The sequence below is a fragment of the Xyrauchen texanus genome, chromosome 21, assembly GCF_025860055.1.
Source record: "Xyrauchen texanus isolate HMW12.3.18 chromosome 21, RBS_HiC_50CHRs, whole genome shotgun sequence".
In the NCBI taxonomy this organism is placed as follows: domain Eukaryota; kingdom Metazoa; phylum Chordata; class Actinopteri; order Cypriniformes; family Catostomidae; genus Xyrauchen; species Xyrauchen texanus.
In genome coordinates, this window is record NC_068296.1 from 32,563,738 (window position 1) to 32,577,666 (window position 13,929).

General features: G+C 38.8%; 1 protein-coding gene across 1 annotated transcript in view; it reads left to right on the top strand.

The window, feature by feature from the left end:
• The window catches only part of cdon (cell adhesion associated, oncogene regulated), a 65,500-nt gene that overhangs the window by 25,030 nt on the left and 26,541 nt on the right, over positions 1-13,929 (top strand). Inside the window, exons 2-7 of the mRNA XM_052152986.1 lie at positions 7,624-7,762; positions 8,072-8,350; positions 9,264-9,410; positions 9,509-9,652; positions 12,015-12,305; positions 12,605-12,874. Coding sequence (XP_052008946.1) covers positions 7,690-7,762; positions 8,072-8,350; positions 9,264-9,410; positions 9,509-9,652; positions 12,015-12,305; positions 12,605-12,874 — 1,204 coding nt within the window. The 5' untranslated portion in view covers positions 7,624-7,689. The remainder of the gene's footprint in view (positions 1-7,623; positions 7,763-8,071; positions 8,351-9,263; positions 9,411-9,508; positions 9,653-12,014; positions 12,306-12,604; positions 12,875-13,929) is intronic.

Genomic DNA, 13,929 nt, shown 5'->3' on the forward strand with positions numbered 1-13,929 from the left:
GTGGCTGCCAGGGTGTTGCTATGCCGTTGCTAGGGTTTTATGTAGGGATGCACCGAAATTTAGGCCACTGAAAATTTTCGGGCGAAAATATACTTTTTTGTTTTGGCCGAAAGAGGAAAAAATGCCAAAAATATGAGCCGATATATATGCCTTCCCACCCCTCAGTGCTCAGGTTTCACTCTCGATCTATCTAATCATAATCACGGCGCTGCCAAGCAAAGGCCGATGTCAGCGGTGTGGAAATACTATATAATACTAATAAGCAGTACCGCCGCAACCTATACGCATACTACGCAGTCTGCGTAGGGCTCCAACTCCCTAGGAGGGCACCATCTTTCCCTAGGAGGGCACCAGAAAGTCCACCGGTGCCCTTCCTCGCACGTTATTTGTTATTCAAGGACCCGAAAGCAGGTGCAGAACACAGATGATAGCTTCACGCTCATATTGCGAACGCGACAGTCTTCTTGACTACTGGCACATGAACAAAGATCGCTTTCCATTGCTTGCGCAGATTGCACGCAGGTATTTATCTGCCCCAAGCACCAGCGCAGAGAGAGAGAGACTATTCAGTGTAGCGTCTCATGTTCTTGAGTTGCCAGAAAGCTGAGCAACTTTTGTTCTTAAAGAGAAACCTGACACTTTTACTTAAATAGAAAGCAGTCCAATTTGTTCTGTGTATAGCAATTACATTAAAATTAGTTTAGCCCTGCAAAACGTTGTTCTTCACTTGAGGCTACATCTGTCGTTTACAGTTGAGATTGGTTTTAGTTCTATTACTGTTGTTTTGCACAATAATTTTCAATTAAAGTGAAAATATGTTTACATATACAGAATAGAGGCCCTCTGCCGTTCTGTGTTTTGCCTGTTGTTTTCATTAAAATAACTGTGTAACATATTTAAACTTATTGTATTTGCAAGATGATAGCCTAGAGCTGCTAAATGAATTACTTGACTGCTGTTTTGCATATCATTAGAGTTTTCTATAATGCTACATTTATTGGATAATTGGTAAAAAAAAATAAAAATCTGTTAAATTTGATTGTTAAAGAACTGAATAAAGAATAATATATTTAATATTGTTATAATATATTTTCTGTCCAATTTTGGTGTGTTACTTTCAATAAAAGTGTGATCATTTTATTGATTGTTGTTCAATTCAGATTAATTAAATTCATGAAATTAATTAAATAGTATAATATTATTAAAATTATATATATAAAAAACAAAAACTTGGGTATTAAAAAAAAAAAATAAAAATAATTATTTTCGGTTTTCGACCAAGTGCATCCTGAATTTTTGGTTTCGGCCCAGAATTTTAATTTGGTGCATCACTAGTTTTAAGTATGGTTGGTGTCCTGGGTGGTTTTTGGCATATTGCTATGAGGTGCTAGAGTCCTGGGTGGTTGCTAGTAGGGATGCACCGAAATTTCGGCCACCGGAAATTTTCGGCCGAAAATGGCACTTTCGGTTTTCGGCCGAAAGACAAAAAAGGCAGAAAATATGAGCCGAAAATATATACCGCCTCGCCCCGCCCCTCAGTGCTCTGATTTCACTCTGGATCGATCTAGCCCTTATCACATAACAAAGGCCGATCATGTCAGCGCTGTGGAAATTCTTCAAAGTTTCTGATAAGGACATCACATTTGCGATCTGCAGTGTTTATTCAGCAGAACTTTCAAGATATATATTTATATACAGAATACAGCAAGAGATTTTACAGGAAAGTGCCCCGATCCACAGCAGTGCCACAACTAGCGCAGCTACACCACAACTTGAGACGTATCTAGCTGAACTACCCGTTGCCAGAAGCAGTGTTGCCAACTATTTTCAATGGAAAGTAGCTAAAGCCTGCTCGAAAAGTAGCTAAATGTCGCCAGATGACGTCATGCGTCATTAGCATATTAATGACGTCATCGCGTCGTATTTGCATTCTGCCTAATTTGTCGGTACTGTAGCCTACTTCAGTTTATAATAACGGTTATCTCCCCTAAACCGTGCTCATACTGTTTTTATATAAGTATATAGCCGAAAAGCGGTCAAATTAAATGTTTTGAATTAAAACAAAGGAGAAGGCAGCTGATATGTGATCACTGATTGGTTCCTGCTAACACAAGCGTGCACATGCGCAGCTCATTCATGTCTATGTCCGCTGGCGTGCAGTCAACAGAATGTGCTGCTCCTCTCAGCCGCTCACTGAACAGAGCAGACGCAGCGGGGAAGTAAGACCTCACGCTTGCAGTACTGGCGATATTTGGAATTTGGAAAGTTGCTAAGGTTTGTCCAAAAAGTCGCTAGATTTGTCGCTAGTCGCTTTTTTGAAAAAATGTCGCTAAAGGGGTCTGAAAAGTCGCTAAAAATAGCGACAAAGTCGCTAAGTTGGCAACAATGGCCAGAAGCGACAATCCCCTTGACTACGGTCGCATAAACAAAGACCGCTTTCCTTTGCTTGCGCGGATTGCGCACAGGTATTTATCTGCCCAAGCACCAGCACAGAGAGTGAGAAACTGTTCAGTGCAGCATCTCATGTTCTTGATGAGCTTTCTGACAGGAGAGACTGTCAGAATTTTTAGCAACTTTTGTTCTTGAAGAGAAACCTGTCACTTGTAGTTAAATAGAAAGCGGTCCAATTTGATGTGTATAGCAATTACATTACACTTGTTCTTCACTCGAGGATACATCTGTCCTTTACAGTTGAGGTTTGATTTAGTTCAATTACTGCTGTTTTGCACTGTTGTTTTGCACAATAATGTTCACTTAAAGTGTACATACGTTTACATAAACAGAATAGAGCACTGATCTATATATATAATTATATATTATAGATATATATAGATCAGTGGAATAGAGGCCCTCTGCCATTCTGTGTTCTGCCTGTTGTTTTAATTAAAATTACTGTTGCATATTTAAACTTCAAAGATGCTAGCTAAGTTCATTACTTGACTGTTGTTTTACATATAATGGTTTTCTAAAACTTTACATTATTTGGATAATTGTTAATAAAATCTGTAAAATTAGATTTTTACAGAATTGAATGAAGAATAATATTTAATAATGTTTTAATATATATTTTTGTCCAATATTGGTGTGTTACTTTCAATAAAAGTGTGATTTATTTTATTGGTTTGTAGTTTTTCAATTCAGATTCATTAAATTCATGAAATTAATGAAAAAGTATAATGTTAATAAAAAATTTTTTTTTCTTAACTAGGTAAAAAAATAAAAAAAATAAGTACATTTCGGTTTCGGTTTTCGGCCAAGTGCATCCTGGATTTTCAGTTTCGGTTTCGGCCCAGAATTTTAATTTCGGTGCATCCTTAGTTGCTAGGGCATTTCTAAGTGGCTGCTAGGGTGTTATGGTTGGTTTCTAAGTGGTTGCTTATTGGCCAAGGTCAAAAGAGCTCAACCCTCTCCTAAAACTATCTGTGTTCAAAAATTCACAAATATTTTATACTTTTTTTCCTGTTATTACTGTTTGCGATAAGCATAGGGCATATTTCTTTTGAGCTCTTCAAACAGGTTCGTCACCTGACACTCAACTCATGCTGTGGCAGTGTCGAGCAGGTGTGGAAGAAGACTCTGTGTGCACATATTCAAGTGACTGAAAGTGTGCACAAACTGTTTCTATGACTGACACAACGCTCATGTTATATGAAGTGTCTTATGTCCTCCTTCAATGCATGTCTGTGGGATTTAAATAAAAATATACAGTTCTCTCAAAGGTGTAAAGGACTTTGAATTGTAATGAGCAACACAGGAGAAGGTATCAGTTTGCCTGAATGTGAAAAAATGTCAGCATGTGTGTGTGTGTGTGTGTGTGTGTGTGTGTGAATTTAGGACTGAACGATATGGATAAAAAAATCTTATTGCAATTATTTAGAAAAATATTGTAATTGTGATTCGACTGGGATATGATTATTAACACTGAAGAAAAAAATTCCTCTTGACCAAAATTAAGTCATGTGCAAACTTGCTCTTCTGTCAATAGAAATACTGTTCAAGAAATGGTGTTTACATTTTTCTTTTTTGGAACCCATTAATATGTCATTATAACATTAAGAAATTATCATGGAAGTATATTTTTGTATAACATCATCATTAAAACTCTTATTATTATTATTATTATTATAGGGCTGACAATCGATTACAAATTTTAATCGAATTAATTACATGGTGTCTTGATTAATTAATCACGATTAATCGCATATACAAATATTCGCTGAGAAAGCCCCTCATATAACAATAATTCAATATATAAAGATTATACATATATCAAGCTTTAGAATACAATGTATTGTTTACTACCATATTATTGATCATAAGTCAATCATTGACACACAGTTCACAGCAATCCATTTTATAAGTGAATTTGTCAATCAGTTGGCATTTTATTATGAGGGCTTGTTTAAGGGCCGTCAATTTACACCTGTGTCTGTTGTGTCATAAACATAAAATGTTTACGTCACTGTTTCAAGTTAAATATAGTTTAATAATCAATCTTTTAACACATCTTGAGATCCTTTAGTTCGCATTTGCGCTCCTTCAATTGTTTTGAATGCAAGAACGTAACACATGTTTGTGTTGTGTGTCTGCTGAATGTTGTTTTGTTCACTGTATAAACTGTGCGTTGCTAATTTAGCTGAAATTTCACTTACTGCCCTCTGGCGTAAACAGGTGGTACTACAAGCATTTCTCAGGAATCTTCCTTATTACGGTCCGGGGGCAGTGCAATTAATTGCGTTAATTATTGAACTGAATTAACGCGTTAAATCGACAGCCCTAGTTTATTATAAAACACTACCATATTTATGGAATATTTCCTTAAGCCTTTATTTTGGCTGAAGCTTTTATTTTGGCAGTACACTGAAGGCAGACATTTCTGTCCACAAAAACCTGGTGTTATGAGGTTACTTTAGAATTGGGTTGTAACTTTTAGCAGCCAAGCATGTTTGGAATCACATCAATGTGCAATTAGTTAATCTAGAGTGCTGGAAATTGAGTTCATTAACCTCACGCATACTTAGAATATGTGCAACACCACAGAGAACAGAGCTGCGCACATACAGTAAGTGTAGCGAGCAGCACATGCAAACTTTAAATCGCAGCCTTTGCGGTTTGATAATCAAACTACGTTATATCACGATTTTAATTTGATTTAGATTAAAGCCCTATGAGGATATGTATCCCCGTCAGAGACCTGTTCAGCTGTAGTTGCCCCACCCAGAAATCACCCATAATTTCACCTAGTCAAGTGGCCTGTCCTTTTGGCTGGTGTTGGGCCAGTCACAGAGCTCTATGGCACCCACAGTGTGAATATCACAGCTGGAAGGCCATTGTCCCCAGGCTCCTGGCCCAAACTACATTCACAAACCAGGAGCCTGTGATCAAAGGCCCTTCGGATTAATGCAGCCCAGATATAGAGGACTAGCGCTAGGGGAGGGACGGGTTCAAAAGCAAAGAGGAATGCTCCTAATTACGTTCCTTTCACTCATTTTCGTGTCACCCTTTGAGTGCTCCCCTTGTCTTTCCGTTAGAGTGTTTGAGACTGTGTGAACAGCATGTAGCGGCTCTTCAGGCTACAGTGGATCTGTGAGAAAGCAGTGTGCTGTGACAGGAGAGTGATATTAAGAACAGACTGCTGTAGACCCTGCGACTGCAGTCCATCAGAGACTGGCAGGACTGATGGCGAGGGAGAGGCAGGGTTGGGGGTGAGGGGGCGTAGAGCTTCAGGAATTCCTGTTTTACTGGAGAGACACTCTGTGGGAATGGGTCGTAGATCAGCAGAAAGACATTTCTCATCAGGGGAAGGCTGTGTGAGATCAAGGAGTGTATAAGGAGATGTGTCGTAAAGAGTATTGAAAGTATTGTTTGGGATTAACTGTGGAACTTAGGTGTTATAAGTCCTGCAAGCTGAACCCGACGACCAACTACAAATGTATCACAGGATCTGTAGAGAAAGTGTCCATGTCATGTTTTATTTGCAAAGGCAAGTATCACTAGTGTTATTATATTTCAAACCCCAAACACCAAGTATTAAGCTTGGACAATCAATTAATTTTGCATTTTTGGACTACGGTTATAAATGAGACTTTGGAAAATAAAAATTATTGGGGACAACAATGGGGGAAAAAGATCCTATAGACCTATGGTTGTTTCATTAACTTTGGACTTCTGCACTGTGGAGTTATACATGGATACATCTTGTTAAAAAAAAATTTCATCCTCTTACTGATTTAAAAAAAAAATTACAAAATATTGTATGTACATGCATCACAGGATATTTGTCATTTTTGTCATTTTTTTTTCTCTGATTCGCAGCAAACTTGCGGCAAATTGTCCACTGTTGCCAAAGGTTTGCTGAAGGTTCACCACTAGCAGTGCAGAGCTGCAAAGTTCTGGCAAAGATTTGCCTGAAAAGTTGAACAGTGCAATCACATCTCAAATGCTGTATTGTGTTAAATAGAATTCTGTGGTGAAAATGAGAGTGATGGAAATATTCTCTAGAAAGATTAATTTCATAGCTAACATTTTAGGTTTCAAAAATACACAAATAAATAATATTTTCACTCTTTTTGCATAATTTGATTGGAAATGACGGCCAATAAAAATACTTTGCTCGCAAGTGATATTTAAATTGAATTTTCTTTTTTTAAAATCACTTGTCTCGTAATTAATCTCAAAAATGCTCTTTATTGACACCTTTATTGACTCGCTAAAAAAGTACACCAAGTTTGAGAGAAAATATTAGGGGCAAAATGGTGCTGGAAATGATGCCACAACTGTTGACAATTGGACAGTGGTAATTTTCACATTATAAATATCAAAATTGTTTGTTTATTTCACTCTTTGTTTAGATTCATATTTTTAAATGTAATCATTTGTTGGTCTGGGACAAGGATAAAACAGTGAAATGTATACATAAAAGGCATTTGAAAAGTACCAAAAATAAATGATGACGGTCTGGTAAATGGTTTCCAATTAAGTTATAATGAGACCTTCATATAGCAAAAAAGTTTGTTAGTTTGAATTCTGTTCGTTTAACAAAAATAACCCCCTGGGACATTAAAGTGCTGGAAGTTGAAGAATCACCCTGACAAAAAAGTAGAGACCCAACCAAAGCCATATTTAGGCACCAGAATATTATCTTTTGACCTGTAAACAACATGCTAAACACACTCCGAAAACCTTAGCAACAGCATAGCAAAACTCCCTGGCAACCACCCACAGTACCTTAACATTATGGCAACAACTTTTGAATGGGATTCTTTGATAATAGCTAGACCTGGAATCTACGTCCACAGAAAGCCAAGCAAATTTCCACAGAATTCTGAAAGCCTTAATTGACAAAGTTCTGCATGTTAGTTTGTTTGTTTATTAGCCATTAAAAATCATTTTTAAGCTATTAATAAGCGTGAAGGACTCTCAGCTCTGTTTTACCATATTGAAATCCATTTCACAGAATTCCAGAGTTTTTTTCCACAAGCAGGGAAGATATGGTGTGCAGATTGTGTGTGGCCCAGCAACTTTTGTTGTAATTGCTGTTTCATCTGTGTTCGGCTTTTTGAGATGTTTTTGTATGGACTGTTTTTTACATGTCTGTATTGTGTTTTTGTGTGTGTGTTTCAGGTGTGAAGTGTGTGTGAAGGGGGTGTGTGTGAACCCCTTGTTGGCACACAGAGGTGAAACTGCGTCATGGAGGACGGTGGCCTGAGATTACTGTCTGCTGTGCTGTGTGTGTGCCAAACCCTGCTCCTCAACTGCCCATGTGAGTACACACAGAAATAATGTGGTCCCACATAGTAGTTAAAGACACCTTATATAAAGTGGGTCCAAAAATGCTAACACACACATTCAAAATAACCATTTCTATGAACCTACATGATGCCATTGGAATTGAGCAGCTAATGGAGACATTTGGCAGATTTTCTTATATTTCTCTATTTTGCCCAGGTTTTGCTGGTAAGCATCATGGCTATGCTTGTTCACTAGCTAGACCAGCACCACATATATGGCTTATGGTCTGTTGATGTCTGCTTCCTCTGTCTTTCTTTCTCTCTCTGTCTATTCTCTTCAGCTGTTCTGTCTCTCTCTTTCCATGTGGAGCCACTCTCTGTGGTACAGAAGCAGGGTGGTACAGTCCACCTGCACTGCACGGCTCGTCCCGCCACCGCCAGACTCAGCTGGCTCTTCCAGGGTCGGCCCCTAGACCCTGCCCACCAACCTGGAGTAGAAGTCAGTCCAGGCTCCCTTTCACTGTCTTCTCTTCAGTCAGATCTCACAGGCTCCTACCAGTGCGTGGCTCAATCTGAGACGGGCTCTATTGTCAGTCGCCATGCACGGGTGCTTATTGCAGGTAGGCACATTTGATTAAACATGCCATATGCTGACTCATGCGTTCTAAGTACAGCTGTAGGATCAACACTTCTACAATTATGCACTTCAAAGAGACTGCTGGAAAAGAAAGACAGGAAGTATCAGAAGGCGGATTTCTCGAGCCATTAACACCGTGAGAATAGGCGACCGTAGACGAGTGTTGGAGGGGAAGGAAATGAGTCTTTATTTTCAGTCTGGCACTTATCCAGACACCTCTTCAGCTGTATCCTTAATGAGCCCGGGGGCTTCCTGTGCCATACCAAGGGCTGATGCCGGGAAGGGTGCCGTATCAGACGCAACCGCCCAGTGGTCTGCCCGGGGCTTGATCAGGCTTGCAGATAAGGCTGCATTATTCGGTGGAAAGCACATGTTCTCTGCCACTCACAATCCAATATAAACACCTCTTTGACAGAAAGCCTTTGTATGAATTGCTGCTGCCATGGATGAATATACCAGTTCATTACACAGCTCTCTGGAATACTTGATTTCGATTGATCAATTGGAGCATTCTACTGTCAGAAATGTTGTATAATGGCTGCTGTCCCAGGAAAATGTTTTCCTACATAGCTGTTCAAGTTTCATGTCTTTCATATAATCTTTCTATCGCCATAGTAAAATGATTACTAAAATATTGAACTAAAATCAATATTTCATGTCCATTTATTAATTTGTTATGTAGCAGTGTAATAAGTGGGATAATGTATACTGCTGTACAAAGGCAAAATGCAGTAACTACACATTTTGTCTTATTTGAGTTTTCAAAATCGGGTCTCTTACACTATGTTCTGTCCTGTGACAGAACTTTTCTCCAGGTTCAGAGAAAAACGGTGTATGAAAATCACAGTAGCTACAAAATCCACACTATTGAGCATTTTGTTGATGTCTTCATGTAGGCATTGAGGAGTTTTCAGAGACCCATCGGCGGTCATTAACAGTAACGAAAGGTGACACTGCTGTTATCGAATGCCCCCTTCCACGGAGCAATCCACCGGCTCTGCCACGCTACCGGATACGGGGAAGATGGCTGGAAGAATCCACAGGTAGGGAAGGGACAACCGCAAATGCCAAAACCTCAATGAATCACATAAAGATACAATTGAAACATTTTGAGAGTTTGTTTCTTTTGTTTGTTTTTCAGACGAGTATTTAATCCTGCCCTCTGGGAATCTTCAAATCATCTCAGTGTCTTCAGAGCATCAGGGAATGTACAAGTGTGGTGCATATAATCCTCTTACTCGAGAGACTGCAGTAGAGGCCCATGGCACTAAACTCATAGTTAAAGGTTAGTTGAGTACACTTGATGCACACAACTTGTTTTTGGTGATCACAAATATATGAGAATTTAAAAACATGGTATTACCGTAGTATATGTCCAAAAAATGGTAGTGCAATGGTACCATGTCCAAAAAACATGGTATCACCATGGTGCATGTCCAAAAATGGTAGTACAGTGGTACAATGTCCAAAACATAGTATTACCATAGTGCATGTCCAAAAAACATAGTAGTACAGTGGTACATGTACCAAAAACATGCTGTTACAATAGTACATGACTAAAGCACATGGTAGTACCATGGTACCATTTCTGAAAAACATGGTATTACCATGGTATGCCCAAAAATGTTAGTACAGTGGTACCATGTCCAAAAACATGGTATCATCATGTTACATGTCCAAAAATGGTAGTAACATTGTATCATGTCCAAAAACATTCTGTGGTCCCTTACAAAAAATCTAAACTTGCGGCAAATTCGGCAATACTTATTTTCACATGCAAATGAGCTTCAAATATTTGGCGCTGCTAGTGGTGAACCTTCAGCAAACCTTTGGCAACAGTGGACAATTTGCCGCAAGTTTGCTGCAAAGCTCATTTGCATTCGAAAATTATTAGTGGCGAATTTGCAGCAAGTTTGCCATTAACTCTCGATTTTGTAAGGGCTACAATGTCCAAAAAACATAGTACATTTGGTGTATTTTTTTTATTTTATTTATACTGGTCAACCAGTAAGTTTAGCACTAACCGGCACAATCTAGTCTGATGGGGTTTCCGCAGGTCCTTAAAAACTCTGCATCGGTCATTTAGCAGCTGACGCTTGAGATTAATGTGAGTGCATGCAGGGAAGAAATAAAAATTTTTTTTGTTATGATGTTACACATGTATAAACATTCATAAACCCTTTAATCAAAAATGCAAATGCCGCTATTTTACGTCGCTGTAAGAGAGCGATGCGCTAACACTATCGCTCCTGTTTATAATCAACAAAGCTGTCAACGTGACAATTTGCAAGCGCGCGAGGTTGGAGCTGTCTTTTGGTGCCTTACAAATCTTGCCCCATCCTTATTTTAAATCACCTTCTCAGCTGTAGTGTTACACCTGTTATATCTCTCATCTCCATCTCTCTAGATCTGACATATACAGGTATGATTTCTGCCATCGAAATTAGCCAATACATTTTTTGTGTAATCGTATACAAAACGATAATAATATAATTTTATAAATATTATAATATGAATAAAATACATAATATGAAAATATATTATCTATATTTAGAATACAATCTATTTTCAATATACATCATAACTAATGATGCAGCTCAGTTCCTTTCATAATTTAATCTTAACATTTTCAATACATATTGTCAAATTTAAACTGACATTTTTAAGGTAACTGACAAGTTTTGACATTTACTTGAGATTTTTCACACAAAATGAAAATGGTCATCAATACCTTCATGATGTTGCAAACCTTTGACTTTCTTATTTCAGTGGATGTCAAAAGAAGATATTAGGGAGTTTCAGTCACCATTCACTTTCATTGAATGAAAAACGAGATGCAGTGACAGTGAATGGTGACTGAGACTAAACGTTCTGCTTAACATCTCCTTTTTTGTTCCATGGCAGAGAAAAATTAATACAGACTCAAGGGTGAGTAGTGATGACAGAAATATCATTTTTAAATGAACTGCCCTTTAACTACCTGTTAAAGTATTTGTTAAAGTTATCTGCCAAGAAAAAAATAAGCTAGACGTTATTCACAGCTGCGCCATATTTGATTTTTGATTGAATGACAAGGAGGCTGTGCAGGATAGATGTACAGTCTCTTCGATGAGATGTACTGCAGTTTAAAGTGTTTTTGGATCGTTCCGCAGACAAAACATGGGAAAAATCTCTTTTCAAGAACACTCATTAGACAAAAAAACTCCAGACAACATGAGTTGTGGTAAATCAGATGGGATCTTGGAGCTTTTTACAGATTTACACCTTGCATGCCATTGAAGAAATGGTATGTCTATCCCTCACAGCATCGTTTCCATTTCCATTAAAAATAATCCTCTTATTTACTAAAATATCAGCGCATGTGCAGTAAGTGGTGGCAGAAAGACCGTCGGCTCTTGTTAGATTTGACAGATTAGAGGTTTAAAGGAATGTACAGTTACTCAGATAACCACTCTGTACAATTGTGGTGAGAAGAATATCATCTCAGAATGGTAATCTGAGATGTGGGTTGGTGCTGTTATGGCAGCACGAGGGGGGACCTACACAATATTAGGCAGGTGGTTTTAATGTTGTGGCTGATGTATATGGTTTCTTGGAAATGTAAAGTCATGCTAATAATAATAATAATTTACTCCCTTGACCTTTAGATTTAGACGGCCCTTCTCCTGTTAGGATAGTCTATCCCGTTACCCCTCAAAATCTGTCGGTGGAACAGTCCAGGTCCCTGACCCTTGAGTGTGTCGTATCTGGAAGAGCATCTTCAAAGATCAGATGGACTAAAAATGGGGCGGAGCTTTCACTGAGCTCCAAACAGATATTGTTGCATAGCAACCTGGTGTTGAGTGACGTTCAGCAGAAGGATGGAGGCCATTACTGCTGCTCTGTTCCGAATGATGTTGGAGCTGTGATCAGTGTCAACTACACTGTGAATGTACATGGTACGTATTCATTTCTCATCATGTTTTCAAGGTTTGGGTTTTCGCTCAAGTGTTACTGCATGCACTTTCTAGGTTCTTCTCAGGTTTCTAGTTCTTTAGGTTTCTGTGTTGCTTTTTCAGCCAATGGGCAATGCTCTCTGCATGAAGAAACTTAAATAGTAATTGTAACCAAACAGAACATTGTAGTGCTGTGGCGGCGAGTTTTGCAATGGCAAGCACTGTTCACATTTTGCCAGAAAATGTTAAAATCTAGTTTTATTTTTAAGATAATAATTCCAGTTGGCTTCCTCTCTTTACAGAGCATGTGAGCATCCTGCAAGGCCTGTTAGACCAGGCTGTGATCATAGGCTCTTCTGTGAGATTTACCTGTGCTGCCAGCGGTAACCCCACACCCAACATTACATGGCTGTTCAACTCTGCCGCTCTCACTTCCTCATCCCGCCTCCAAATCTCTGGCTCCTCCCTTCACATCTCCTCAGTGCTGGCTCAAGATCAGGGAATCTACCAGTGTCTCCTGGACAACGGGATTAGCTCTGCCCAATCGGCGGGCAGACTTAGTATCCAGTTAGGTAAGTCAACATTGAAATGAAGTAGCAGTCAAAAAGCATTTTTCCACCATGAGGCCAAATGGTTCTGAGCACGGTGAGTAACGGGTCCAATAGTATTTTTACTTGAGCATGGTTCAGTACCATACAAATACAAACTGTTTCCGGTCCTTATTTCTCAGCACGGTAAACTTACTGTACTCAAGATGGAGAACCGTCCTGGCGGAATGGCTTTACCGACATGGCGACTCGAGAATTGGCCACTTGCCCAGTCAGTCGATTCTAATCCTGATTTTGCAGCACCACAGTGGAAAAAGAAGCCATAACCGTGCCAACAAGCCTGGATCGGTATGGAACACCAAGGCTCCACAACGAGAACCATTCAGCCAGATGGTGGAAAAGTGCCTAAAATGTTTAGTCTAGCAAATACCGAAGCAAAAGCTTGTTGTTTGCAGACTAAGCATTTGTTTAATAACTAACATTTCTTTGGTCGTCTATAGTATATTCATATAATTTGCTGCTTCTCTCTATAAACTTCTCTTTACATAAATAGTTGTTGAATTAAAGATAATGTTAAATGGCTTCAGTATGCATAATGTGACGGATTTCAAAGCGAAACTCTAATGTAATAGGAAGTAATTTAGGGCAGGACATGCAAAATTGCAAAAAAGGGCAGGACATGCAGAATTGCAAAAAGTTCTAAATTTGCCTCATAACTCTTCTCGCATCTTTTGTGTTGCAGACATGAATAGTATGGCTTGTTGAGAAGAGGTGTGCTAATAGTTTTCTTAGCAATCAGACAATTTTTGCATGGTAGACAATAAAATGGGAATAAAATCCCATAGATTTAAATTGAAGGAAGAAACCCAAGCCATATTTTCAGACCACTATGTCATAGAGATATGGGTTGGTAACACTTTATCAAGCACTCCAGAACACTTTAGCAATAACATACAGGACTCGAGACTGCAACCATAATGGTCGCAAATGCGACCAAAAATAATTGATTGCGACAATTATTTAAAACCTAGTCGCCATTGGCGACAGTCCGTTTGTGTGCGTTCATATGCGGTTTCGTC